At 55.3% G+C, this 25,178-nt stretch overlaps 1 protein-coding gene across 2 annotated transcripts; it reads left to right on the top strand.

Annotated features, from left to right (window-relative positions):
• Nucleotides 1-1,454: 1,454 nt before the first annotated feature.
• Nucleotides 1,455-24,109, top strand: SLC13A2 (solute carrier family 13 member 2). 2 transcript variants are annotated; one of them, XM_069480987.1, is made up of 12 exons: nucleotides 1,455-1,576; nucleotides 15,924-16,052; nucleotides 16,833-16,969; nucleotides 17,080-17,285; nucleotides 17,818-17,998; nucleotides 18,108-18,230; nucleotides 19,975-20,193; nucleotides 20,407-20,495; nucleotides 20,779-20,900; nucleotides 22,034-22,195; nucleotides 22,825-22,962; nucleotides 23,429-24,109. In XM_069480987.1, exons 1-12 carry the CDS (start codon nucleotides 1,475-1,477, stop codon nucleotides 23,558-23,560), a joined length of 1,740 nt encoding a protein of 579 aa, XP_069337088.1. In that variant the 5' UTR covers nucleotides 1,455-1,474; the 3' UTR covers nucleotides 23,561-24,109. The 2 variants fall into 2 exon arrangements, with proteins under 2 accessions (XP_069337088.1, XP_069337089.1); XM_069480988.1 differs by lacking the exons at nucleotides 1,455-1,576; nucleotides 15,924-16,052 and adding an exon at nucleotides 16,731-16,748.
• The last annotated feature ends 1,069 nt before the right edge of the window (nucleotides 24,110-25,178 follow it).

The following is a 25,178-nucleotide window of genomic DNA, read 5'->3' as shown; positions in this document are numbered from 1 at the left end:
ATGGATTGAGCTCCTACTGTGCGCAGTAAGGGGTGGGGGGGAGGGTGGTGAGGGTTCCAAGAGACAGAGGTTCTGGCCAGAGAGATGACCTGCAAGTTCTTCCAAACCACAACCTGTCCCCTCGAACGCACACACACACACACACACACAGGCGCGAGCACACACGCGCCACCCTCCCGGCCTTAGTTCACTCTTCCCTCTGCTTGTTCTCCTCCCCCTGTCATTTTGTGGCCAAATTAGCCTCCACTCTCAGACCTTAGCTCAGACGCCACTGCCTCCAGGGAGCCCTCATTTGGTGCCCCTGGCTGGCGCGGAGCTCCTGGGCCGGTGTGCACCTCCCTCGGGACACTCACAATGTTTGTTTGAGTTCTGGCTGGCCCTGTGTCCTTGGGCCTCAGTTTCCCCATCTGTAAAATGAATTATAGTAACACCTAACTCGTGGTGTAACTGTACAGAGTCAATATACACTGCCCAGCTTGTACTCACTGCTGACCAATGCAGCTTTTACCACCAGCTGCAGCAGGGTGTTCATCTCTGTGTCCTGGGCACGGAGCACAGGGCTGAATACAGAATTGGTGCCAAATACTTGTTTGGGGGAGGGATGGATGAATGGGTGGATGGAGAAATGGAAAACTCAGGTGTGTCTCCAAAATATGAGACACTCTTTGCTAGTCTCCCATGGGGGGGGTGGAGGGTGAGGGGGGCCAAGAAGAGCTGGAAAGAAACTAAGCCTTATTGTCCACGTCGCAACATCCATGCTCAGCACCCACGAATCTCACGTGAGCCTCACAATAGGGAGAATGAGGAAGTGGCTGTTCTGAGAGGTTGAGCCAGTGGATCAGTGTCACACAGTGCATAAGAATAGTCAGGACCAGTGGCTTTGACAGTTTCCTTGATACCTGGAAGGAGGCGAAGGGCTTGCTCCAGGCCTGGGCTGCCTCCGTCTTAGACTGGAAACTCCTAGTGGGCAGGACGAAGCAGTAGGCAGGGCAGGCCCCCTACCCAGGGCCCTACACAAACTGCCCAGCTGAGAACCTGGCTCTGCGGAATAAAAGGACAGAAGAAAGGCCGGGCAGGGGGGAGGCCTTGGAGGCTCCCTGCGGGGGCCAGGTGGGGGGCTCTCCAAGCGCCCTTCCTTCCCCAGCTCCTCCAGCACTGCCCTCAGCAGCCTCTACGAACAGAAGGAGTTAACTCTGGGCTTAACTTCCTGGAGGAGCCTGAAGCCTTTACTTCTTGGTCTCCCCCCGCCACTCCGCCCTCCCTTCCTGATCTTTACTCCTCCCGCAAGTCCCTCCTCCTCACTCTCACCTCCTGGCCTCCAAAAACGCTCCGACTGCCAGAGTAGGTCAATGGTTAACGCTCCATGGACTTTAAATAAGCCCGCTCCGGCTACCTGCCGGCTGGGCTGCATCTTCGGTCCTTGTGTCCCTGGATTCCCGCAGGCGGTGGCTCTGGCAGCCCTCGTTGGTGCACGATGGCCACCTGTTGGCAGGCCCTGTGGGCCTATCGCTTATACCTGATCGTGTTCTTCCTGCCCATTTTCCTGCTGCCTCTGCCTATCCTCTTCCCCCAGAAGGTAAGGACCTGGCTTTCAGGGCATAGATAACTCCAGGGACTACGAGGGGGACTGTCTGGGCCAGGGTTGGGCATCCTTGGGACCCAGCATAACCTCCCTCATCACACCCTGGTAGTGAGGCTCCAACCTCCTGGTCCTCCTGAGGGCTGGGGCTTAAGAGGTCAAAGGGGGTTCTTGCTTGGCACCCAGTGGTAGGAGCCCAATGTGACTTGCTTAGCTGCACTGGAAACCTACTGCCTTGGGGAACAGGAGGCCAGTTCCATGAGGGAGATGGGGGGTGGCAGGTGGAGTTGATCTGCCTACAGGGTGGGCACACCCAGCCCTGGCTGCGCTCAGCGGGGGATGAGAGGAGCTGGCTGCGGGGAGGGGAGGGCACGGCAAGGTTTGGAGAGGGATAGGAGAGTGGGAGAAAGCTGGCTTTGGGCAGTTTGTGTCTGTAAGAGTGTAAACAGAAGGAGAATGAGTTCACCTGTGACCTCAAGGGCCAAGTCTTCTGAGGAGGAGGGGTGGGAATGGGAAAAGGGGACCCCTGCCAGTGGGGGACCCCTGCAGAAACTATGCCCTGGGTGGAGGGGGAGCTGGGCCCAGCCAGGTGTCACTGCCCCTTCCCCTGCTCCGAGAAGAAGTCATAACTTCGTCTCTCATGAATTTGAGCCCCTGATGCCTGCCCTGAACGAGGCACCCAGTAATCCGTTCCCCCATCTTAAGAGGCAGGTCTGACTGTCCCATTTTACAGAAGGGGAAACTGAGGGTAAGTCATTTACCCAAAGTCCCAGAGCAGAACCCGGTTTTGTGGAGCTTCACTTAGACACTTTAGGGCCTCCCTCTGTAAGAGAAAGAAAACAAAATGATATATTTGAAATTAACGTGGGGCTTTGGGAAGGGTCTAAGGAGAGGGCCCTGAAGCTCCTGCATCACAGTAAGTCTGTCTCTGGCAAATCACAGAGCTGGGAAGTGGCAGAGCTGGGCGTGTGTTCTGTCTCCAAAGCCTGTTGCCTCCCGGAGGTGGAAACAGAATCGTGGCCCTGGACCCATCCCACACCTCTAAGAACTGCCCGTCGAGCCATTTTCTTCCTTCTGTCACAGAGAAATCAAAGCAGACTTTTTTGTTCATGGTGTCTCAAAAGGGTGAGGGACTGGGGTTGGTAGTGGCACAGCCCCTGGGCCCCTGACAGCTGGTGAGTGGCAAGGCCTGGCTGAACTTTGAGACGACCTTCATCTCAGGCTAAAGCCAGTGGCATCTCTGGGCTGGGGACCCATCAGAAGGGTTTTCAGACAGGCTGGGGCAAGTGTGTTAACACCAGGAGGGAAGTCAGACAGGGACTGTGATTTCCACTGTTCCCTGTCCCCCACTGGGGAATCACAGCCCAGAAAGATTCAGTAACATACCCAAGTCACATGGGAATACCTGGATCTGTGCTGGAAGCCATCTTGGTGGGAGTGGGATGTGTTAGGAGCCCATGTCTTCCCTCTGCCTAGTCTGGCCCTGCCGCCTGCCTCTGGCCCCCAGACACAACCCCATCCTGACTCCCGTCCTACTGTGAGAGGCCAGCCCCTCTCCAGGACTTTGCTTCTCCAATTATCCCCTCTCTCGCCTGCATGATCAATCCTTCCCTCTCTGCCTTCTCTCTCCCATCCTCATATGGAAACCAGAACCCTCCTTCAGTCCCGCATGCCCTTCAGATATTGCCTTCTCTCTCTGCACACGCTCTCTCTCTCTCTCACACACACACAACAGAAGGCTTCAAGACATTGTCTACACCGCAAACGCACTTCTCCCCTCCCCGAGACTCAGATCCCCATCTACGTGCATGTGACCTAACCCTGTTCCACCTCCCACCTCCCTCAACCCCTCAGCAGCATTTGTCACAGTCTGTCACCCCCTCTTTGTCATGCTGTCTTTTCTTGGCTTTGGTGACACCTTCTCCTGGTTTTCCTCCCACCTTTCCTGGCTCCTCCATCTGACTGTGAAAGTTGAGGTCTTCCAGAGCCCCTGCTGCCCCAGGGGGACCTTATGCTGTCTCTGTAACCCCAGCCCTGACCTCTACACTCGTGTTATCCAACACACGCTGGCCTCCTTCTGCCCTGGAATACTTTCTTGGTACGCGGCGTCCGCGTTCCCACGTCCTACTCAACACTCCGACTGCCCGCCGTCTCCAGTTGGCTCTTCCACATTCTTACTCACCAAGAGACGCTTCCGCCGTCCACCTCGTTGCGCCAGCCAAAACCTCAGAGTCATTCTTGGTTTCCCTCTGTCCTTCCTTTCCACCTGCACCAGCGGGTCCCCTTCACTCCGTCTCCCCAGAATACTTGAATGGAGTCACTCCCCACCCCTCCACTGTCTCCCCGCTGCCATTTCCCACCTGTCCCCCGCCCCCGCCCCCGCCAAGACCATGCTTCACCCAACAGCCCTGCACAGTCATGTCACCACCCTGCTTAAAACCCCACACTGGCTTCCTGTCAAGCTTAGAATAAAACTCAAACCTCTCAGAGCAGCCACAGGTCCCCAAGGCTCCGCCCTAGACCCCTCAGACTCCATGCCCTATGCCCCACCTCTCACTCAGTCCTCACCAGCTGTCCTTCTGCTCCTCAGATTGCTCGACCCCTGCCTGGACCGTCCCAGACGTCCCCTCCTCATTCCTTAGGCTTCAGCTGAAATCGACCTCCTCAGCAAAGCCTTCTCTGACCAACCCCTGCCATTCTTTGCTACATAGTCCTGTTATTTTATTTATAGCACATGCACTATCTGAAATTAAGTATGTACTTACTTTCTACTTCTTCTCTGATTTCCTGCACTAGAATGCAGGCTCCATGAGGGAGGGAACTTTGTCTTTTTCCGTGCAAAATCCCCGGTTCCCCCCACAAAGCAGATGCTCAAAAAATACTTGTCGAATGACGGAAGGAAGGATGGAAGGAATGTGGGCAAAGATGACCTTGCCCTGCCTCCCTGTTGAATCTCTTCTCTCTGTGATGAATCTCCAAGCTTAGTTCCATGGCGCTGGCCCCCAAAGTGGGAAGGGGGAGCCCCAGAGTAGGCTCAGGTCTGTGGCTGCAATAACAGTATTGACATTTATTGAGTATATTTTATGTGCTGGGCATTGCATCAAGCACTTCAAAGCATTAGCTCACTTAATTCTTGCAAAGGCCTAGGTGACACCATGAGGTTACTACTACCATCTCCATTTTACAGACATATAAACTGAGGCCCAGAGTGGGGAAGTAATTTGCTTAAACTCCCCAACTAGCAAAAACTTTAGCCTGGAACCTGGTCTCGGGGTCTCTGCCTGAGGCTGTCTGGGGAGGCAGGTGGTGTCCTGTTGTGACCCACCTCTCGGGCCATCTTCATGTCCCTCCAGCCATCAGCCAACACTTCCACCATGCTTCAGTCCAGGATGTCTGCTAAGTCCTTTTTCTGTGCCAGGAGTTACTGGAAAGGACTACAGATGTTCTGCCCGCGAGTCGCCTACAGTCTAGAGGAAGAGACAGTATTTGTGCCAACACAGTGGTATAGCCCGCAGAGATCAGAGGAGGGAGAAAATTCCTCCTGTTAAGTCAAGAGAGAATCTGAAGCAGGTGGCATTTGAGTTGGGCCTTGGAGGCTAGGTGAGATTTCAACAGTCAGAGGCATCAGCAGAACAGGTGAAGGGAACCACAGGAGGAAAGGTGTAGAGGCTGGAAATGGTAGGGTATGTTGGAGGGATGGCGGCAGAACCCCTGAAATGCCAGTCACTCTCTGACAGTCCCAGCGGCTGGGGGCCAGTAGGGCCCAAAGTCTTCTCACTGTCCCCCACCCCATCCCTGCAGCCAGACATCAAGGAAGCACCATTGGTGCGCCGGAAACCTTACATGCATCCATTCATTCACTTATTAGCGAACACAGAACTCAGTGCTGTGTGACAGGTGCTGTCTATGTGTGTTGGGGAGAGGATTTGAGGGAGCTTGCGTTCCTGGGGCTGGGAGGGGTGGAGACACACAAGAACCATGTGCTGTGCACGGCGTGAAAACAGTACAGCAGGCTGTGACTATGGCTTGGGGAGGGGCTGCTGTAGATGGGGTGGTCAGGGAAGGCCGCCCGAGGAGGGTTATTTACCTGGGACCAGAAGGGCAAAGTCACTCAATGACCACTCAGCCAAGCACAGCTCCGGGTGACGCGCCGTCCAGGCAGAACACACAGCAAGCGCAGAGGCCTGAGGATAGGGGTGAGCGTAGCAAGGGGAAGCGATGGACGAGGCCAGTGTGGCTTCAGGGCCTGAGTGAGGACAAGATTGCCTAAGTCAAGTTCAGAGACGAGGGGAGAGGTCAGCCCATGTCGGCCCAACAAGGCCAGGGAGAGGAGCGGGGATTTTATGCTATGGCTGTTGAGGGGTAAATAACTTGCTCAGGGGTCAAACAGCCAGTAAATTAGAGTCAAACCGCAGATGCCTCCTGCCACCCAAAGGGACCACCAGTAAAAGCAGTCTCCCAATGGCTCAATGGGAGCGCAGATGAAATCAATATTGTATTTGTTGTAAGAACAGAAGGCAGAATTTCTTTCTTTTTTTTTTTTTTTTGACACAAAGTCTCACTCTGTTGCCTGGGCTAGAGTGAGTGCCGTGGCATCAGCCTAGCTCACAGCAACCTCAAACTCCTGGGCTCAAGCGATCCTACTGCCTCAGCCTCCCAAGTAGCTGGGACTACAGGCATGTGACACCATGCCCGGCTAATTTTTTTTTCTATATATATTTTAGTTGTCCATATAATTTCTTTCTATTTTTAGTAGAGACGGGGTCTCACTCTTGCTCAGGCTGGTCTCGAACTCCTGACCTCGAGCGATCCACCCACCTCGGCCTCCCAGAGTGCTGGGATTACAGGCGTGAGCCACCGCACCCTGCCAGAATTTCTTGATCTGAATCACCTGCACTCCTAGCATGCAAGAACATTGTGTATACATGCACTTTAAAATCAATGTAATTAAAATACCGTTAGTGCAAGCTATTCCTGAACTCTAAAGGCAGAGGAGGACTCAGATGATTCACTGTACATGAGGACGGTACATGGGATTTGGACCTCTGTTCTGGGGCCCGCCTCTCTCTTTTGTGACTCCTCAGCTCTCAGTTGAGATAGCCGAGTCCAGCCAACAAAACACGGATTTTGAAAACAGATGTGGGTTCAAGTCCGTTCTGCAGCGTGTACAGCCGTGTGACCTGCCCGAGCCTCTCCACACCCTCTTGTCTCTAAGGGGCTCTTACAGAGACGAGGTCGCCCACATACATAGAGCGCCAGGAACCCCAGGCTCAGGACAGACATGATCTCTTAGCCCCCTGCCTCTCGCAGGAATTCCTAGGCCCCTGGAAAACAGAGGCTGGCCTTGGGCACTGCGTAGATGTCTCCATAGCTCTGTTCAAACAGGTGCTTGTCCTCCCGAGGGCCTCAGACGTTCCCACCCACCACCTACGAATCAGGACGCCTTGTCTGGTCGCCCACCAGAGTGGTGAGCCGTGTCCCTAAGTGTAGCCGTGAGCAGCGCCTGGGGCTGTGTGGAGTGGAGCTAGGTTTTCTAGCCTCTGGGGCTTCTGGAAGAAGGACTAGAAGAAGGAGCCAGCCTCAAAGGGCACTCCGGGGGTGGAGAGAAGGTTCCCCAATTGGGACTTTGTCCCCAGATTACTAAATCGTGCCCCCACTTATCAGCACGTCCTAGGTGGAGCCCAGAAAGCGGAAAGTGAGGTAACATCTTGAACAGCCAGGTTTCCTGGGCGTAATCCAGCAGGAGGCCCAGGGAACTGGATCCTCCAGCAGTATGGGAGCCTCGTGCACCGTCCTTTCGGCTTGTGATTTGCTCTTTGGTGGACGCAGGCCTGGCCGTGGCCCAAACTGTGATGTGAGGACTCTTCCCCCAGCTTTTGTTCCCTCCGACACTCAGAAATCCATTGTCTTGTTTTGGCCTCTTAGAACAGAAGATGATGCAACAAAGTCGTTCACATTAAGGCACGCACATACATGAAGATGACCCAAATGAGAACATGCAGGGGTAGGAAGAGAGTCGGCCGCCACCACCTGCGTTTGGCAGCACCTCAAAGGCAGGCGGGGGTGGGGAGAAGTTTTCGAGTGGACAAAAGGGTCTTCCAGTGTGCCCAGATTGCAGGCTGTTGAGGAGGGAAGCCGTAGGTGGCTCCCTAGAAGCCGGGCGCCCTATGCAATTGGTTGGGGGAAGAGATTTGGACTTTCTCGGTTGGTCCTGAGTTGGAACTGGGAGTAGGAGTAGGGGGCAAACATTAGAGGAGCTGGCAGTCACTGAGCAATCCTGACCGTGTGGGGCCCACGGCTGTAGAGGCTGTGGTCTGGCTTCTGGCTGGCTGCTGTAGAAGTTGCAAGATACATTTTTATATGTGAACTGGCCGTTGTCCCCTCTGTATATTCAGTCCTCGAAGGTATCCAGGCATCCTGGAAAGGATTTTTTTTCATATTTTTATTTGGTTTGGGTTTTTTATTTTTTTTTTTTTATTTTTTTTTTTTGAGACAGAGTCTCACTCTGTTGCCCAGGCTAGAGTGAGTGCCGTGGCGTCAGCCTAGCTCACAGCAACCTCAAACTCCTGAGCTCAAGGGATCCTCCTGTCTCAGCCTCCCGAGTAGCTGGGACTACAGGCATGTGCCACCATGCCCGGCTAATTTTTTCTATATATATTTTTAGCTGTCTATATAATTTCTTTCTATTTTTAGTAGAGATGGGGTCTCGCTCTTGCTCAGGCTGGTCTCGAACTCCTGACCTTGAGCGATCCGCCCACCTCGGCCTCCCAGAGTGCTAGGATTACAGGCGTGAGCCACCGCGCCCGGCCGGTTTTTTATTTTTGAGACAAGGTCTCACTGTATCGCCCAGGCGGGCCTGGAGCTCCTGGGCTCAAGTGATTCTCCCACCTCGGCCTCCCAAGTAACTGGGACCAGAGGCACGAGGCCACTGCGCCTGGCACTTTTTCATATTTTAGTACTTCAGTATAACTGGTTTCCTTTGTGGTCCTATTTATTTTATTTAGTGCATTTAAAAACATTATTGTAAGGCATTGGAAGCCTTTGTCAGGCTGCCATGGGGGTCCTGTTACAAAAAAAAGTGTAAGAACCCCTAAATCAGAGGTTTCCCTAAGTATATATAAAAGTTTCTGCACATATTGTTTTAAATCACATATGGCAGTATCAGTGCAAGCTTTTAATAAAACCCCAGCCTGACCAGGCCCCTCTCTGTGCTTAAAACCCTTCAAGGGCCTCCCTTTCACTCTTGTTTTCTGGATACGGTCTTAGAGCCCTCTCAGGGCAGACGAGGCTCTTTCCAACGTACACTCCTCCAAGAATGCATCTTGATCTTCTATACCTTATTCTGTTCCCTCTGTGCTTACCCCTCACCCCAACCCCTTTTGCCCACTGATTGAACTCCTACGCATCCCTCAGTACCCGCTCAGCGTCCCCTCTCTGGACCAGCCCAGATAGAAGGAGGCTCAGGGAAGGGCCCCTTCTCCACCGGACTCCCAGTTGTCTGATCTCTCCCTTGCAGTGCTGCTTGGCAGGCTGCCGCCTAGGGCCTCACCTTGTTCCCGAGGCACAAGAGCACCCACTGCCCACAGCATGTCCACTGGCCAGGGGCAGCGGGGCAGTAGGAGTGGCCCACTATGTGCCAGCCATCCCCACCCCTGGGTTAACCTTCAATCTCCAGGAGGACGACTGTGATACCTTTGAGACCGCGCACACTTCCTGTGCCTGACAGCCTAGGCCGGGCCGGGCCAGTAACAGGCAGAGGCCGTGATGCCTGCAGGTCCCACATCTGCCACGTACCCAGGGTCCAGAGCCCGCCCTGGACTCCCTGGCACCATAAGTTCCACGTGTGCCTCGTGCATCCACCCTTGTCCCCTCAGCAGCCCAGGAACACGTTTCCCTCCCAGCACCACCCCTACCATCGGCTCACGGGGTTCAGTGCTTTAAAACTTATTCCTGAGCCGGGCACGGTGGCTCACGCCTGTAATCCTAGCACTCTGGGAGGCCGAGGCGGGTGGATCACTCGAGGTCAGGAGTTTGAGAACAGCCTGAGCAAGAGCGAGACCCCGTCTCTACTAAAAATAGAAAGAAATGATCTGGCCAACTAAAAAAATATATATAGAAAACTTAGCCGGGCATGGTGGCACATGCCTGTAGTCCCAGCTACTCAGGAGGCTGAGGCAGGGGATTGCTTGAGCCCAGGAGTTGGAGGTTGCTGTGAGCTAGGCTGACGCCACGGCACTCACTCTAGCCCAGGCAATAGAGCGAGACTCTGTCTCAAAAAAAAAAACAAACTTATTCCTACATTGTCACATCTGCCAGCTCTCCTCACCTGTACGGTAACCCAGCTACGGGAATATTTCTCTTATTCACATATGTAGATGAGGAAACTGCATAAAGGAGGTAAGTGTGTCTGCAGCTAGAAATGCTTGATAGTTTCGACCAAAAAAAGCCAAGAGAGGTTAACTCACTTGCCCAAGGACACACAGCAAAAAGCCGGGCCTTGGCAGGCAGGTTCTCTGACGCCTGGCTGTGCGCTTTCCCTTGTGAGCAAGCTGCCAGCCATAGAGTTTGGAAGCCCCTCAGAGGGTTGATCTCTTCCATCCTTTGCAGGTAGCCCACCCCCCAGGCCAGCCCATACGGGCACTCAGACCCCCTGAGGGCCAGAGCTGGGCCTGCCTCATGTCTGTGTCCCTAGGGCCCCCAGGCGTCCACTCTGCTGTCCAGGTGCCAGGCACACTGCTGGGGTGAGCAGAAATAGACCCGGACCCTGCTCCCAGACCTTGATCTGACAACAAAGATTGATGCTCTTCGTTTAGCTCATAAAACTAAATGTTTAATTACAGACTGTGACGAGTGCTATGCAGAAGACATACAGGGGCTTAGGGTGTGAAAAATGGGGACTATGCCCCAGCCTGGAAGCCAGAGAGGCTTCCCTGAAAAAGGAATATTTGAGCTGAGATCTCAAGATTGAGTAGACATCAATTAGGCGAGGTCGAGAGGGAAGAGAGGTCCAGAGAGAGGAAATTATGTGCAAAGGCCCTGTGGCCAGAGGGAGGATAGAGTCTTTGAAGAACATGAAGAAGGCGGGTGAGGCTGGAGTAAAGAGAGCGAGAGGGAGAGTGTTAAGCCGTGAAGCACAGGCCAGACCCGAACTTAGGTTCCCGAGAGCAGTAGGAAGCTGCAGAAGGGACATGAACTGCTTTGAGGTAAGCACTTGTGTTGGGGTACAGGGGTGCAACTTAAACAGATCTCTGCCTTCAGGTCACTGGGAGCTGGGATTTCAAGGGCAAGAGAGGATGCTGGGAGATGAATAAGGAGGCCTTTGGGCCGGGCGCGGTGGCTCACGCCTGTAATCCTAGCACTCTGGGAGGCCGAGGCGGGTGGATCGCTCGAGGTCAGGAGTTCGAGACCAGCCTGAGCAAGAGTGAGACCCCGTCTCTACTAAAAATAGAAAGAAATTATATGGACAACTAAAATATATATATACAAAAAATTAGCCGGGCATGGTGGCGCATGCCTGTAGTCCCAGCTACTCGGGAGGTTGAGGCAGTAGGATCGCTTAAGCCCAGGAGTTTGAGGTTGCTGTGAGCTAGACTGACGCCACGGCACTCACTCTAGCCCGGGCAACAGAGTGAGACTCTGTCTCAAAAAAAAAAAAAAAAAAAAGGAGGCCTTTGCAGGAGTCTTGGTGACAGATGCTGGGGCTTGGACCAGGTTAGTGGTTCAGAGCTGGAGAGAGGTACACAGGAGCACCTGAGGGGTTGAACCAGCAGGGCCGGGGGCCTGGCCAGAGAGGGCATTCGTGGAATGAGTGGCTGGTGAACAGTAGGAGGCCCAGGGGCTGCCTCCAACAGGGTTCCAATTGCAGGGATTGGCTGGGGGGTGGAGAAAAGTGACTTCCTTGGTGGTGGGGGTGGCACCTGTGGGAAAGGAGGATTTACAAACCCAGGCCAGCACCAGCAAAAGCGTGACAGGCTAGAGACATAGAGGAGAAAGAGGCTTGGGCCCTGTCCTTAGGAGCTCATAAACAGAGACTGAGAAGAGAGTCAATGCTACTGCCAAGTACAGAGCTGGGGAACAGCTACCCTGCTGGCCTGGAGAAGGAGGAGGTGACCAAGGCATTAGCCACCAGGAGAAGACACTTCCCTGCTGGTTTCTGAGCTCCAGGAGGGGCTGCCTCGGACAGCGGTGCAGGCTGAGCCTTGCACAACGCCATGTGTGAATGGTGCCCCTGGACTCGTGCAGCGCAGCAGCCCTGGGGAGCTGCCAGTGGCTGGCGTGTAAGCCAGTTGGGTCCTATGTCATGGGCTGTCAGCTGAGCTTGGCCAGCTTAAGTTCCATAGAGCTGGGCTCCAAGGCAGAGAGTACTAAGGTGGCCTAGAAGGACAGGTCTGATCCCCAAATCGCCACTTTTAGAGCTGGGGATACTAATCGTGTAATCAGACACATTATGGGCCCGAGGAGAAAGGGTCCCAAGTGCTCTGGCCTCAGGGAGTGCCCAACAGGCTGGCACCTGACCCAGGGGGCCTCTCAGAACACTGACAGCTCTCCAACCTCCAACCCAGACTCTTTAAGTTTTAACAAATGTCAACGCAATGCTAGGCCTCCCTGAGTCTCAGTTTTGCCTTTCTCAGAATATTGTTGGAAATGTACAAAATAAAATGCAGGGGTTGGGTTGGGCCAGGCGCAGTGGCTCATGCCTGTAATCCTAGCACTCCGGGAGGCCAAGGCAGGAGGATTGATCGAGGTCAGGAGTTCGAGACCAGCCTGAATAAGAGCAAGACCCAGTCTCTACTAAAAAATAGAAAGAAACAATTTGGACAGCTAAAAATACATATAGAGGCCGGGTGCGGTGGCTCACACCTGTAATCCTAGCACTCTGGGAGACCGAGGTGGGCGGATCGTTTGAGCTCAGGAGTTCGAGACCAGCCTGAGCAAGAGCGAGACCCCACCTCTACTAAAAATAGAAAGAAATTATATGGACAGCTAAAAATATATATAGAAAAAATTAGCCGGGCATGGTGGCACATGCCTGTAGTCCCAGCTACTCGGGAGGCTGAGGCAGTAGGATCGCTTGAGCCCAGGAGTTTGAGGTTGCTGTGAGCTAGGCTGACGCCACGGCACTCACTCTAGCCTGGGCAACAGAGTGAGACTCTGTCTCAAAAAAAAATAAATAAAAAAATAAATAAATAAATAAATAAAAATACATATAGAAAAAATTAGCTGGGCATGGTGGCACATGCCTGTAGTCCCAGCTACTCGGGAGGCTGAGGCAGAAGGATTGCTTGAGCCCAGGAATTTGAGGTTGCTGTGAGCTGGGCTGACGACACGGCACTCTAGCCCAGGCAACAGAGCGAGACTCTGTCTCAAAAAAAAAAAAAATAGTTTTCCAATATGACTTCATATATCCTTGGAATTCCATGCCCTTGTTAAGAACCCCATGATCCAGGACAAAGTCAGCAAGTCATGCTACAGCTTGACAGGCTGCCCAGGAGGTGGGAGGAGAACACAGGGCCAAAGCCACCAGGGTTAGGGAAGGCTTCTGGATGGAACTTTGAGATAGATTTTGGGTTTTGATCCAGAGAAGGATCCGCAGAAGGACCCAGCATAATTTTTTTTTTTTTTTTTTTTTTTGAGACAGAGTCTCACTTCGTTGCCCTGAGTAGAGTGCCATGGTGTCAGCCTAGCTCACAGCAACCTCGGACTCCTGGACTCAAGCAATTCTCCTGCTTCAGCCTCCCGAGTAGCTGAGACTGCAGGCACACACCATGACGCCCAGCTAATTTTTATATTTTTAGTAGAGACGGGGTCTCACTCTTGCTCAGGCTATCTTGAACTCCTGAGCTCAAGCAATCCTCCCACCTTGGCCTCCCAGAGTGCTAGGATTACAGGTGTGAGCCACCACGCCCTGCCAGACCCAGCATACTTGTAAAGGGTGGTTGGGCCATATATTAAACACACTAGAGCTTGAAGAGGCAGATTTGATTAACAGCTCCCTTTGGGATGTGGAAATAGGGTCTCAAAAGTGAAGCAACTTGGCCAGGCATGGTGGCTCATGCATTTAATCCCAGCACTTTGGGAGGCTGAGAGGAGAGGATTGCTTGAGGCCAGGAGTTTGAGACCAGCCTGGGCAACACAGTGAGACCCTGTCTCTACAAAAAAAAATAGCCAGGTGCGGTGGCTCATAGTGGCATGCACCTGTACTCTTAGCTACTTGGGGGCTGACAAAAAAATTAAATTAAAAATTTTAAAATGTGAAGCAACTTGACAGAACTAGGCAATAGGAGGTAGCAGGCCCTGGGGAAGACAGTTCTGTTTTGATTCAGAGCTCATACCCGCTGCACCCCACAGTGGTCACAGGGAGCCCGAGACTGAGGACACCCTCAAATGCAAGGGGCTGAGCTGAGTGTAGAAGGTGAAAGCTGGGAAGGAGACGGCCTGGCTTCTCCACTGACTATTTGTGTGGCTTTGAGACATTTGTGCAATGTATTTGCACCTTTCTTTTTTCATCGGTGAAATGGGGACAATAGTCATTACTTCACAGAGCAACTAAATGCGATGAAAGAAAGCACTAGAAGCACATAGGGCACGACGCCTGGCACGGAGCAGCCCTTAAGATCCCTCTGAGGAGCTTTCTTCTTGAATCAGCAGAGTGATTCCACCTCAGCCCCCCTCCTTGTCTCTGGTCAGAGAGCTCTGGGTGGGCAGGGTGGGGGACACCAGGGTCCAGAGGGGCTGGCCTGCCCTTAGCCCATGGGAGGGTAACTGGCCATTCAATCATTGCAGCTGAGGAAACACCAGCATCAGCAGAATCCTGTGGGGTGGGGGCGGGGGTGGGTGCCTGATTGAGGGTAAAGGTGGCCCCACCTCTGGGGCCAATGAGTTTATGTTCAGGGTGAGGAGAAGTGGCAGAGCTTTAGCGGAAAGAGAGCTGTGTGCAGTTGTGCATGCTGTGCACTGCATGACTCCAGGGGCCCCATCTACCATCTACGTAGAGGACAAGAGCAATGCTCTTGAGTAGCACTTGGAGTTACACAATCCAGATGCCTTACCTGAGTTCCAGCCAGGCTCTGCCACTCCCTTGTTCTGCAACCTTGAGCAAGCCACTTACCCTCTGAGCCCATCTATAAGGTGGGACCACCACACCCACCTTAATGGCTGTTATGTTTTCATGTAACAAAAATGATAACAGTAAGAATTGCTCTATAAACAGCAGCTTCCACTTCCCCCAGGCCACCCCCTGCTCCTACCCCAGGGGACTCGTGCGGAGCTTTAGGGTACTGTGGGTGTGAAGTACTAAGGGGTGAGCCCAGCCTGCACCAGGTGCAGAGAACAAGAAGGGCAGGGCAATTGGGACAGGTCAGGGCCACAAGCCCCATTGTCCAGTTAGCCCCAGCGAGCAGCCCCTTCCTTTGGTAAACAAAGGGCGGGCAGGCACCGGCCCCTGGAGAGCCTCCGATGGACGCAGGGGCCTCTCTCCCGGAGGCCTCCTGGCTAATAATTCCCCAGCCCTGGGAGAGGCTCGGTCAAGGAGGGTGGGCCTCCATGCCTGCCCAGGTCCCCTCCCAGGCCTGAGGCTTCGCTAGACTTGGGGCCTCATGAGGGAAAAGGGTGCTTTGGAACCCTGTGGCTCAAGGTTGCCCCACAGTTCTCTGTTCAAGACAGGGATGCAGGACACGTTCACACAGTTTATAATGTAAATGGTGCCTCTGGAGTTGTGTCATCCAGCAGCCAGACCAGGAGCGCTGGGAAAGAGACCCTCCACCATTCCCAAAGCTTTTCAGTGATTCATTCATTCAGGCAAGATTTGCTCCAAAACCTGCTGGGGCCTGAGTCAGAGGATCCAGATGCCACAAAACTGACTCTGTCCTCATGGAGCTCTCCTTGTAGCAGAGGGAACAGACTAAATAGCCAATCAAATAGGTACATCCTTATAGGCTGTGATAAGAGCCAGGGAGGGCCAGGGTGCTGGGCAGGGGTCCACACTGTCCGGGTCCCACTCCTTCCTCTGGCAGCCCCCATCGCATTTCGGAATCCTCACCTGGGCCCCCTGCAATCCCCTTGGGCTGGCTGGGGACTGGTAGCCAACTGCAAACTCTCCAGTATGGCTGGTTTATAATGTCTGGGCTCTCCAAGGTCAAAGACAAGGTGGTGAGAGCCTTGCTTTGGTTTTTATTTCCATTTTGAAATGGGACCTTGGACTTGGGAATCGATGACTGTGGGTTTCACAAGCTCTCTCCAGGCTGTTACAGACAGCCCGGTTTCTCTGTGGGGGCAGGAGGTGGTGTGACTCTGGGACACAGGCCTGCCCCCTCTGACAGCTCTGCCACTGGCCTCCCCCCTGCAGGAGGCCTACTGCGCCTACGCCATCATCCTCATGGCGCTCTTCTGGTGCACCGAGGCTCTGCCGCTGGCTATCACCGCACTCTTGCCCCTCATCCTGTTCCCCATGATGGGCGTAATGGACGCCTCCGAGGTGAGCCCTCATCCACAGGAGAAAGGGGTCCTAAGGGTGGGGTGTCTTCCCTTGGATCCTGGGTGACCAAGGAACCCTCATGACAGGCAGGGCGCATGGAAGAGGGGTCCCTGCCTCCGCTTGGAGAGAGCACAGAGGGAAAAGTCAGCTAGAGATGCCAAGTGCGGGCTGATGTTGAGAGTACGTTCAAAGCGAGAGTGACTAGCCTCAGGCCGGGGAGGTGGCAGGCTTTCAGGTACTGTGGGTGTGACCTAGGGCCCAGGAAAAGGGCCCTGAAGGCCAGCTAAAGGGCTCCTGTACTTCTAGTTCAGTGCCTCTTGGACTTGAATGAGCATGAGAATCCCCAGGAGGGTTTTACTGGGTGCTGGTCCCTGCCTGGACTCTCTGATTCAGGAGACCTGGAGCCGGGCCCGCGCACCTCGTTCCTGACAAGTTCCAGGTGATGCTGAGGCATCAGGGACCACACTTTGAGAACTGCTGCTCTAGTTTCTAGAAAAAGCACTAAATTATCTATCTCCCAGTCTATGGCTTGAAACATGAATGGAATCAGGTTAGATTATCCCCCAATCATTCCTGAGCAGAGAAAGAGTGAGTTTGGCTAGAGGAGGGGAGCTTGGTTAATATTAAGTGGCAGATAATCTGAAGATTATTTCCATCAGGTTCCGAGACCTCAGGGGAATGCTAGTTTGTGGGAATGTCAGTGACTGTGCCCCGTACGCCCAGAGGCACAATGGGAGGCCCAGGGTCTTCCTGCCTCTCAGCCATGTCCCTGCCTGCCAGGTCAGCGCTGAGTACCTTTCGGACTCCAACGTCCTGTTCGTCGGGGGCCTGATGATGGCCATCGCCGTTGAGCACTGGAACCTGCACAAACGCATCGCCCTCCGCGTGCTCCTCATCATCGGAGTGCGGCCTGCCCCGTGAGTTCCCGCAAGCCAGGGTGGGAGAACCTGGAGTGGGGTGACCTTCTGGGCATGCAGTCCCTGGAGGAAGGCTGGAGTCACCCGTGTGTCCGTCTGCCCACCCCTAGGCTGATCCTGGGCTTCATGGTGGTCACCGCCTTCCTGTCCATGTGGATCAGCAACACGGCCACCACGGCCATGATGGTGCCCATTGCACACGCCGTCCTGAACCAGCTGCACAACTCAAAAGCCAGCAAGGACCCCGAGGAGGGCAGAGAAAATCCCACCTTCGAGCTCCAGGAACAAAGTCCGCAGAAGGAGGTGACCAAACATGGTGAGAAAGACAAGGCCAGACCCTGCCCCAACCCCTTGGTTGCTGGGGAGGACTGGAGGGGTGGTCTATTTTGAGGGGTGATCATCTTGGACCCTTTAGGGAGAGAAGAAAGAGGCAAGAAGTATAGGGACCAACTCATTCCAGTTTGTCTGGGACTTCCCAAGTGCTGGGAATTCCCTCCGTCCTGGGAAAACCAAGATGCTTGGTGGCCCCAGCAAGAAGAAGGCTGGAGTCAAGGTGGGCAGTCAGGGCTCTAGGCTCCATTCTTCCTGTGTGCTTTGGATACTCCTCTTCCCTTCTCTGTGCCTCAGTTTCCCTATCTCAAGAGAGAGGTTGGACCAGATGGTGTCTGAAGGTACTCCCAGCTTGAGACGCCGGGGGTGCTGGGCCCACTCCGACCTGGACACAGCCTCTGTCCTCCTCCCAGCCCAGGTCTGGGCTGTTCATGGGTAAAGTGCCCTGGAGGCCATGAAGCCAGCCCCAGCCACGTTCCCTGGAGCCTGCCCTCACCTGAGCTCTCCCTCGTTCCCAGATGATGCAGAGGCCCTCCCTGTCCCACCTGCTCCTTCAGACCCGAGGGTACATCTAACCGAGGAGCAGGCCCGCTTCAGCCAGGGCATGAGCCTGTGCGTGTGCTACGCAGCCAGCATCGGGGGCATCGCCACGCTGACTGGCACCGCGCCCAACCTGGTGCTACAAGGCCAGGTCAACTCGTGAGTGCGAGGGGTGGGCACACTGTGGGGTCTGCACTCTCGCCGGGAGGCGAATGGGGCTGGGAAGCTGCGGGGGCAATGTCACACAGCAGCCCGCATCCCCCTCCAGGCTCTTCCCCGAAAACGGCAACATGGTGAACTTCGCCTCTTGGTTTGGCTTTGCCTTTCCCGCCATGGTCATCTTGCTGCTGCTGGCCTGGCTGTGGCTGCAGGTCCTCTTCCTGGGCTTCAAGTAAGTGGCAACGTAGGTGAGAGAAGCCCAGGTCCCTGGCCTTAACCCCGGGAGCTTCCGGTTGGGTCAGAGGTGGAAAGTGACATAATCACCACCCCAGTGAGAAGGCCTCTCCCTCCCATGGCCGCTCTGTGCCCCTGGACTCCCATTTGAGGAAATTACTGGATGGAGAGTACTACCCCATTTAGCAGACAAGCCAACTGAGGCTTGAGGAGTGGAACACAGCTAGATTTGTCAGTGGTGGGATTGAAAACCAGGTCGCCTGATGCCCAGGCCAGGCCCCTTCCCATCGTGCACCACGGCCCTTTGACAAGTACTTAAGGAGCACTCACTGAGCGTGGTCAGTTCCTACAGCGTGCGGGGCCCTGTGCTGGGCTCCAAGAGCACTAGAAGGCCTTAGGCATAGTCCCTGTCCTTGTAGCCCATCTGATGGGTGATGATATGGTGGGGGCCGTGACAGAAGGAAGCCTGGATGCTGTGGGAACCTAGAGATTGGAGCGCCTAGTTCAGCCCAGAGTAGTGGGGATTCCAGAAGGCCCCTGAAGGAGCTAATGCCTCAGCTGAATCTTGCAGGACCAGAAGTCAGCCAGGTAGAGAAGGGGGTAAAGGCATTCCAAGCAGCAGGAACAGCTTGCACAAAGCACAGAGGCAAGAAAGGACACGATGTGTTTGAGGGAACTCTAGTTCTGTGGGGCTGAAACACAAAGGGCAAAAAGCAGCATCAGGACACGAAGCTGGAGAAGCAGGCAGGGGGAGACTATGGAGGGTCTTGGGTGCTACATAAAGAGTTTGAACCTTGTCTTTGAGGCCAGGAACAGTAAATAGGTTTCATTCCTACTTCCAACCTTGGGTTACTGTTTGGAGCTCTGAGTTGAAAATTGTGGGAGACCCTGCTAAGGCTCAGTTGGAATTGAATCTGTAATTGATCAGTGATGTCTGCAGTGAGTACAGGATAGGAGTGGTGGTATGAGTGTTACTGTGTGGTATGAGCTGTAATTTGCTCTTTCTGCCCAGGTACTGGGGACCCATTGAAAGTCTTTAAGCATTGTTGCTGCACTTTGGAAAATTCACTTGGGCAAATGCAAGGAGAGTGGATTAAGGTTGGGTGGGAGCTAGTACCAGGCAAGGTGGTAGTCAAAGAGATCAGCACAGTGCCAGGAACCACGGGGAAGTCAAAGATTTGTGAAGCATGGTCTTTGCCCTCGAGGAACTCACAGTCCAGCAGAGAAGCTGGGAGTTACCCAAGTGAAAAGTTACATGTCAACACAAGTTAAGCAAGCAGCACTTACTTACTAGGGAAGTGGGCTGCAGCCTCCTGTGCCCCTGAGGACAATGCAGGGGGAGCTCAGGCTGGCAGGAGATACCCAAAAGCAGGTAGAGGAGGGAAGGGAGGATTTCCTGAAAGGCTGCTGGAGGAGGAGAGCTGTGATTCAGGGCCAGAAGGGGGCATGGCGTTGGGCTGCTAGGTCCTCCTCATCCTGGGTGAGGGAGGGCTCCGCACCGTAGAATGCTTGGAGGGAAGGGGCTCAGTGGGGCAGATATAGCAGGGACTGATGAGCAAGGGGCATGGCCCCCGTGAGTCTGCCACTCCTCCTGCAGAATCTGGGGGTGTCCAGGACCTTAATGCCGCGACCCTGCAATGCCCGCTGAGGGCCTTGGTCTTTACATTACGGGCACTCATGGGCACCTTGCTCCCTACCTGGTACAGGCCCCTCATGAGCTTGTCCTGCCTCTCTGCCTGCAGCTTCCGGAAGAACTTTGGCTTTGGGGAACAGGCGCAGGAGCAAAAGCAAGCCGCCTTGCGCGTCATCCAGACAGAGCACAAGCTACTGGGCCCCATGACCTTTGCGGAAAAGGCTGTCACTGTGTTGTTTGTCCTCCTGGTGCTGCTCTGGTTCACCCGGGAGCCAGGCTTTTTCACTGGCTGGGGCAACCTGGCTTTTCCTAATGCCGATGGCGAAAGGTGAGAATTGCCAGGGAGAGAGGAGGACTCACCTGGTGCTCACATGCTTGGGGAGGAATGTGGGGAACAGGGCCCCAGTGCAGAACAGGAGGTAACACTTTTGGGGAGCTCCCCAGCCATGTCTATGGGAGGGGAATCCTCTCCACCACCCTCCCCCCTGCAGCCCTGAGCAGTCCTGAGCCACTAAGCCTGCCCTCCCTGCCCCACCCACAGCATGGTGTCTGATGGGACAGTGGCCATCTTCATCGGCGTAATTTTGTTCATCATGCCCTCCGACTTCCCAGGGCTGACCCAAAACCCAGGTAAGCACCTGGGCTGGGGCAGGGAAGGGTCTCCGCAGCTCCTGCCTTCAGGCATGTAGTGTACCTTCGACCACACTCGGCAGGAGTAGACAAAGCCCAGAGATGGTGGAGTGACTTGCCAAGGGCGCAGGGTCTCAAGGACAAAGCTGGGATGTTGCAGAACTGAGGGTCCCCCTCCCGCGTGCATTGAGCCCTGATAGGGACCAACACAGGGAGCCACCAAGTGGAGGGGTGGAAAGGCCTGTTTGCTCTTGGTGACCATCCTTCTCTGCTTGGGGAACAGGAGAACCGGGGAAGCTGAAGGCCCCTCCTACCCTCCTCAGCTGGAAGAAAATGAATGAGAAGATGCCCTGGAACATTTTGTTACTGCTGGGTGGTGGCTTTGCCCTGGCCAAGGGCAGCGAGGTGAGAGACCCCCAGCCCACTCCCCGGCCTGTTTGAGGGAGACCCCATGGCAGGGAAAGAGGGGGCCCTGCTTCTATCCCTCAGAGGGGAGGCCTGAACCCCACCATTTAGGACAGCCCGTCCCCCGCGGTGGGCAGAGCCTTTGCTGCAGCTACAAGGCTTAGGTTAGAGCCCTCTCTGAGGAAGGAGGAAGAAACACAAGCCCTAGGGACCTCTTCCTAGTGTGGCTTCTCTGCTGTTCTCAGCGACGAATCCCAGCCCACCCCAGCCCCTCGCCCACTGCCAGACAGAGAATGCGCAGTAGCTTCAGCAGCCAAGTAGCTGGCGTCAGGTTGACACGGTCTGCCAGCCGCAGCCACCAGGGGGCACCAAGGTCACAGCCCCAGCCAGGCTCTGGGGACCCGCACATCTTTCCCAGAGCCTCCACCCAAAAGAGAAACCCCTGAAACTGCACCCTGGGCCTCAGTGTTCCAGCTGAGCCCATTCACGGCAGGGGCCGGAAGCAGGAATTGGCGCAGGGAACTCCTGGGTCTGTGGGACGTTCTTCCATTGACCGCCAAGCGCTGTGCCAGGGGCCGGCAGCCTTGAAAGAGATCCGATCCCATCTCCCTGTGGCTTAGAGCCTGGCATCACAAACGTGGGCAGGGCAAGACCTCGGAGCTCTTCTGACCCTGCGGACTGCCCCCATCCTCCCTCAGCCTCCTCCCAGCCTCCATCAGGGCCCCCCACCTCCCTCCTGCCTGGAGCAAGGTCCCGTCTGCCCCAGCCCACTGGGCTAGAGGGGGCAGGGAGAGGGCCAAGGTTGTCCAGAGACTTCCTGAGAGAGATCAGGAAGGCAGCGGTAAATGGGGTCAAAGGTTTTTACTGCCACCAAGCCCCAGGTTTCCCAAGAAGGCCCTTTGGTCCCCTCTCCTGATTTCTCATCTGAACCTTCTTCCCACACCCTGCTCTTCTTCAAGGGCAGGAGAGGGGACCCCCTTGGTCCTTGCTGGGTCCTGTCTTCTCTTCAGAGCTGTCTTTGACTCTGAAGACTAGGGAGGTGTGGGCAGGAGCAGGACCCTCCCAGAGCCTCAGCAGAGGACTCTGGGCCTAGACAGCCTCACTTCTCACATACCACCCTTCTCTGCCCACAGGAATCAGGCCTATCAACGTGGCTGGGGGACAAGCTAACCCCACTGGAAAGTGTGCCACCTCCTGCCATTGCCATCATCATCAGCTTCCTGATTGCTGCCTTCACCGAGTTTGCTAGCAATGTGGCCACCACCACACTCTTCCTGCCCATCCTGGCCTCTATGGTGAGCTGGCCCTGCAGAAACACCTCCTCCAGGCAGTCCTCCTGCCTGCCCCCACCAGGGGTTCTGCCTGCTGGGCAGACTGACTTGTCTTTGTGCCTCCTCTTCTCCTGGAGAGGACCCCTGAACCTCCACCTTTATCTAGGCCCTTGAGCTGCCTTAGGCCCTGAGGCACTCTGGTCCCTGACTCACTCCACCCTTGTGACGTCATCCCTTGAGTATCCTGATGGGGCTTGCTGGTGGCCTCACCCACCTCCCCACCCCAGTCCCTGCTCTGGTCATTCCTGAAGTGACGGGGTGAAATTGCTCCCCGAAGCGTCCCCAGCCCCTTCCTCCCCAAGTGCGTTCCTGCTGCCTTTGATGACACCCCTGGAGCCCCTTTGAGATCCGTTTTATGGGCCCCTCCCCTCACCACACCCCACAAGGCAGGGCGGCACACTCATTCCCTCCAGAGAGGTCAAGGGGCCCTGCCCAGGTCACCCTGCGCCTCTGGCAGAAGTGGTGGGTTCATGACCAGAGAGTGTGTTGAGGGCAGGGGTTGTCCCCCAGAGAGGGGAAGCAGAAGAACTGGGGCCACGCACCCCCCTCAGGATGGGGCCCAGGGTCAGCTGTGCCCCCTGTCTCCCGCCCAGGCTCAGGCCATCTGCCTGCACCCTCTCTACGTCATGCTCCCCTGCGCTCTGGCTTCCTCCCTGGCCTTCATGCTGCCCGTGGCCACCCCACCCAACGCCATCGTCTTCTCTTTCGGGGGCCTCAAAGTGACTGACATGGTGAGTGGCAGGGAGGCCTGAACGCCTGGGTCCTCCTTCGGGCTCTGTCTTCCCAGCTTGGTAGCTTAGAGCCACTGAGATCCTCGGAGTGGAGAGTGGGCCCCATCTAGGGTGAGTGTACAGCGGGGGAGGTGGGGACATGATCCCCCAGTTGTAGCATCTTCAGGCCTTGCCGGCCCCCCGCCATGTGAGAGGGAGGGAAGGAGGTGAGGCACGTGGTGAAGGCCCTGAGGTGCCAGCCACCCACACTCAGGGAGAATAAAGCCCAGGGCCCTGGAAGCTCATGGGGAACGTCCCTTTCTTCCTGTTAGCACGGGGAGGAAAGCCGGGGCAAAGGCATCGGCTAGTGCTGCAGGTTGGACCAGAGGGAGGACTTCCCAGGGGGCGTATCCCTAATGCGAGGGCTCCCCAAGCACCTGGGGGATGGGAGCTGGCCCAGCTCAGCCTCTGACTGTCCTCACGCCAGGCCCGCGCGGGATTCCTGCTCAACATCATTGGGGTGCTGGTCATCACACTGGCCATCAACAGCTGGGCCATCTCCATCTTCAACCTGGACACCTTCCCCTCCTGGGCCAAATCCAACACGACCCAGTGCTGAACAGCGTGGCCGACTCCACCATGGCCGGCCCCTAGACGGGGGCACTGCCTGGCATGGCACAGGAAGACCCACCCCGTTTCCACTGCTCCCAGATGGGAGGGGACACCCCCAGCTCCAAGCTCTGGGCCAAATACTGAGAGAAAGGCACATATTCACATGTCATCTCTTGTGTGTCTGTGAGGAAGGTGTGAATGCTCAGTCTCCTGTGTGTCAGAGGGAAATAGGTGTGTGCGTGTGTATACGTATGCCTGTATGTGAACATGGCGTGTGGTGTGAGGCTGTCTGGGGGGTGTGCGTGTGCACACGGTCCCAGGTGTGTATGCTTGACAGTGCACATGTGTGCGTTCACACACAATACAACACGCCCTCTCTTGTACCCCAGGTCTTTGTCTTCCCATCTTAGTGACCAGACCCCTTTGCACTGTATTTATTGAAACTCAGGCTTGCAGTGGCCTGGAAGGAAGGCCTACCGTGGTTGCCATGGGAGCAGCCCCTGGAACTGGCCCGGCATACTGAGGTTTCCCCAGCCTCTCAGGGTTTTGGGGAGAGTTCAAATATTAGTCACATTAAAGTCTTTTTCAGTAGAGTCTGGGATGGTTTCTTACAGCACTCTCCAGGGCTGGTCCACAACGTGGTTCAGGCCCCAGGTTGGGGGTCCGGTGGGAGGGGGCCTGGCCTCTGTCCTGCTTGGCGGCCTCCTTGGCACCCCTCCCACCCAAGGGAGAAGATAATGGTCAGACACTCCTGCCAAGGCCCATCGGAGTGGGCGCAGCCACCCGGGAAAGCAGCTGACATCACTGGGCCTGGCTAATTGGGAGCTGCCAGTCCCTGCGTGTCTTTGGGAAAACCGGCCTCCCCGTTCCCAGAGCGCTCCCTGGGCATTTACATAAAACCCTCTGCCCCTGCCAATTCCTCCCCGACCCTTCCTCCATCTGGAAAAACAGGTCCCACCAGACCAGAAGAGTCAGGCTGACCCATGCTGGGTGCCCAGAAAGATGGACCCTCACCCCAAATGGCAGCCTGCAGCAAGAAGGATACCGGTTAGACTCACAGGAACAGGCTCAAAACTGGCATGGCCTTTAGAGTCCAGGACCAGACAACTTCGGATGATTCTGCCTCCCTACTCCACCTCTACCCCTCCCCCTCCCCTGACCCTCCCCACTCTCATGGACTCCGGAGTTTTCAATTATCTAGCAAGGTGGACGTGGGGAGCAATGATACCACATTCACCATCCGTTCTGGGAGCTCAACAGCCCTTCCTGGCTGGAAATTCATCTTTGTGTCTATCCTAAGTCCCTCTCACTGTGACAGTGGCAAGTAAGCCTTGCGTCACATAGATGGAAGTTTCCTAGAATCTCATCCAGTTCCCGCCTGCTACAGTGGGCGAGGAGAGAGGGATTTACCACCACCTGCATGCCTGGATGAGAAGGGGGCTGAGCTGCGAGGAGAGGAAACCAGAAAGGCTTTCCTGCTGGATCCCCCTGGGCTGGGCTTTCACTTGGTGCTCCCAGAGCTGGGGGTTGGTGGGGAGCGCAGACAGGAGGGGGCTACTGTGCAGGGGAGAACACGGCTGTCCCCAGGGGACAGGGGATCCTGACAGGACACGCCAGCCAGCCAA

The sequence above is a fragment of the Eulemur rufifrons genome, chromosome 9 (assembly GCF_041146395.1).
Source record: "Eulemur rufifrons isolate Redbay chromosome 9, OSU_ERuf_1, whole genome shotgun sequence".
NCBI classification, from domain to species: Eukaryota; Metazoa; Chordata; class Mammalia; order Primates; family Lemuridae; genus Eulemur; species Eulemur rufifrons.
This window is presented reverse-complemented; position numbering and strand designations above follow the sequence as displayed.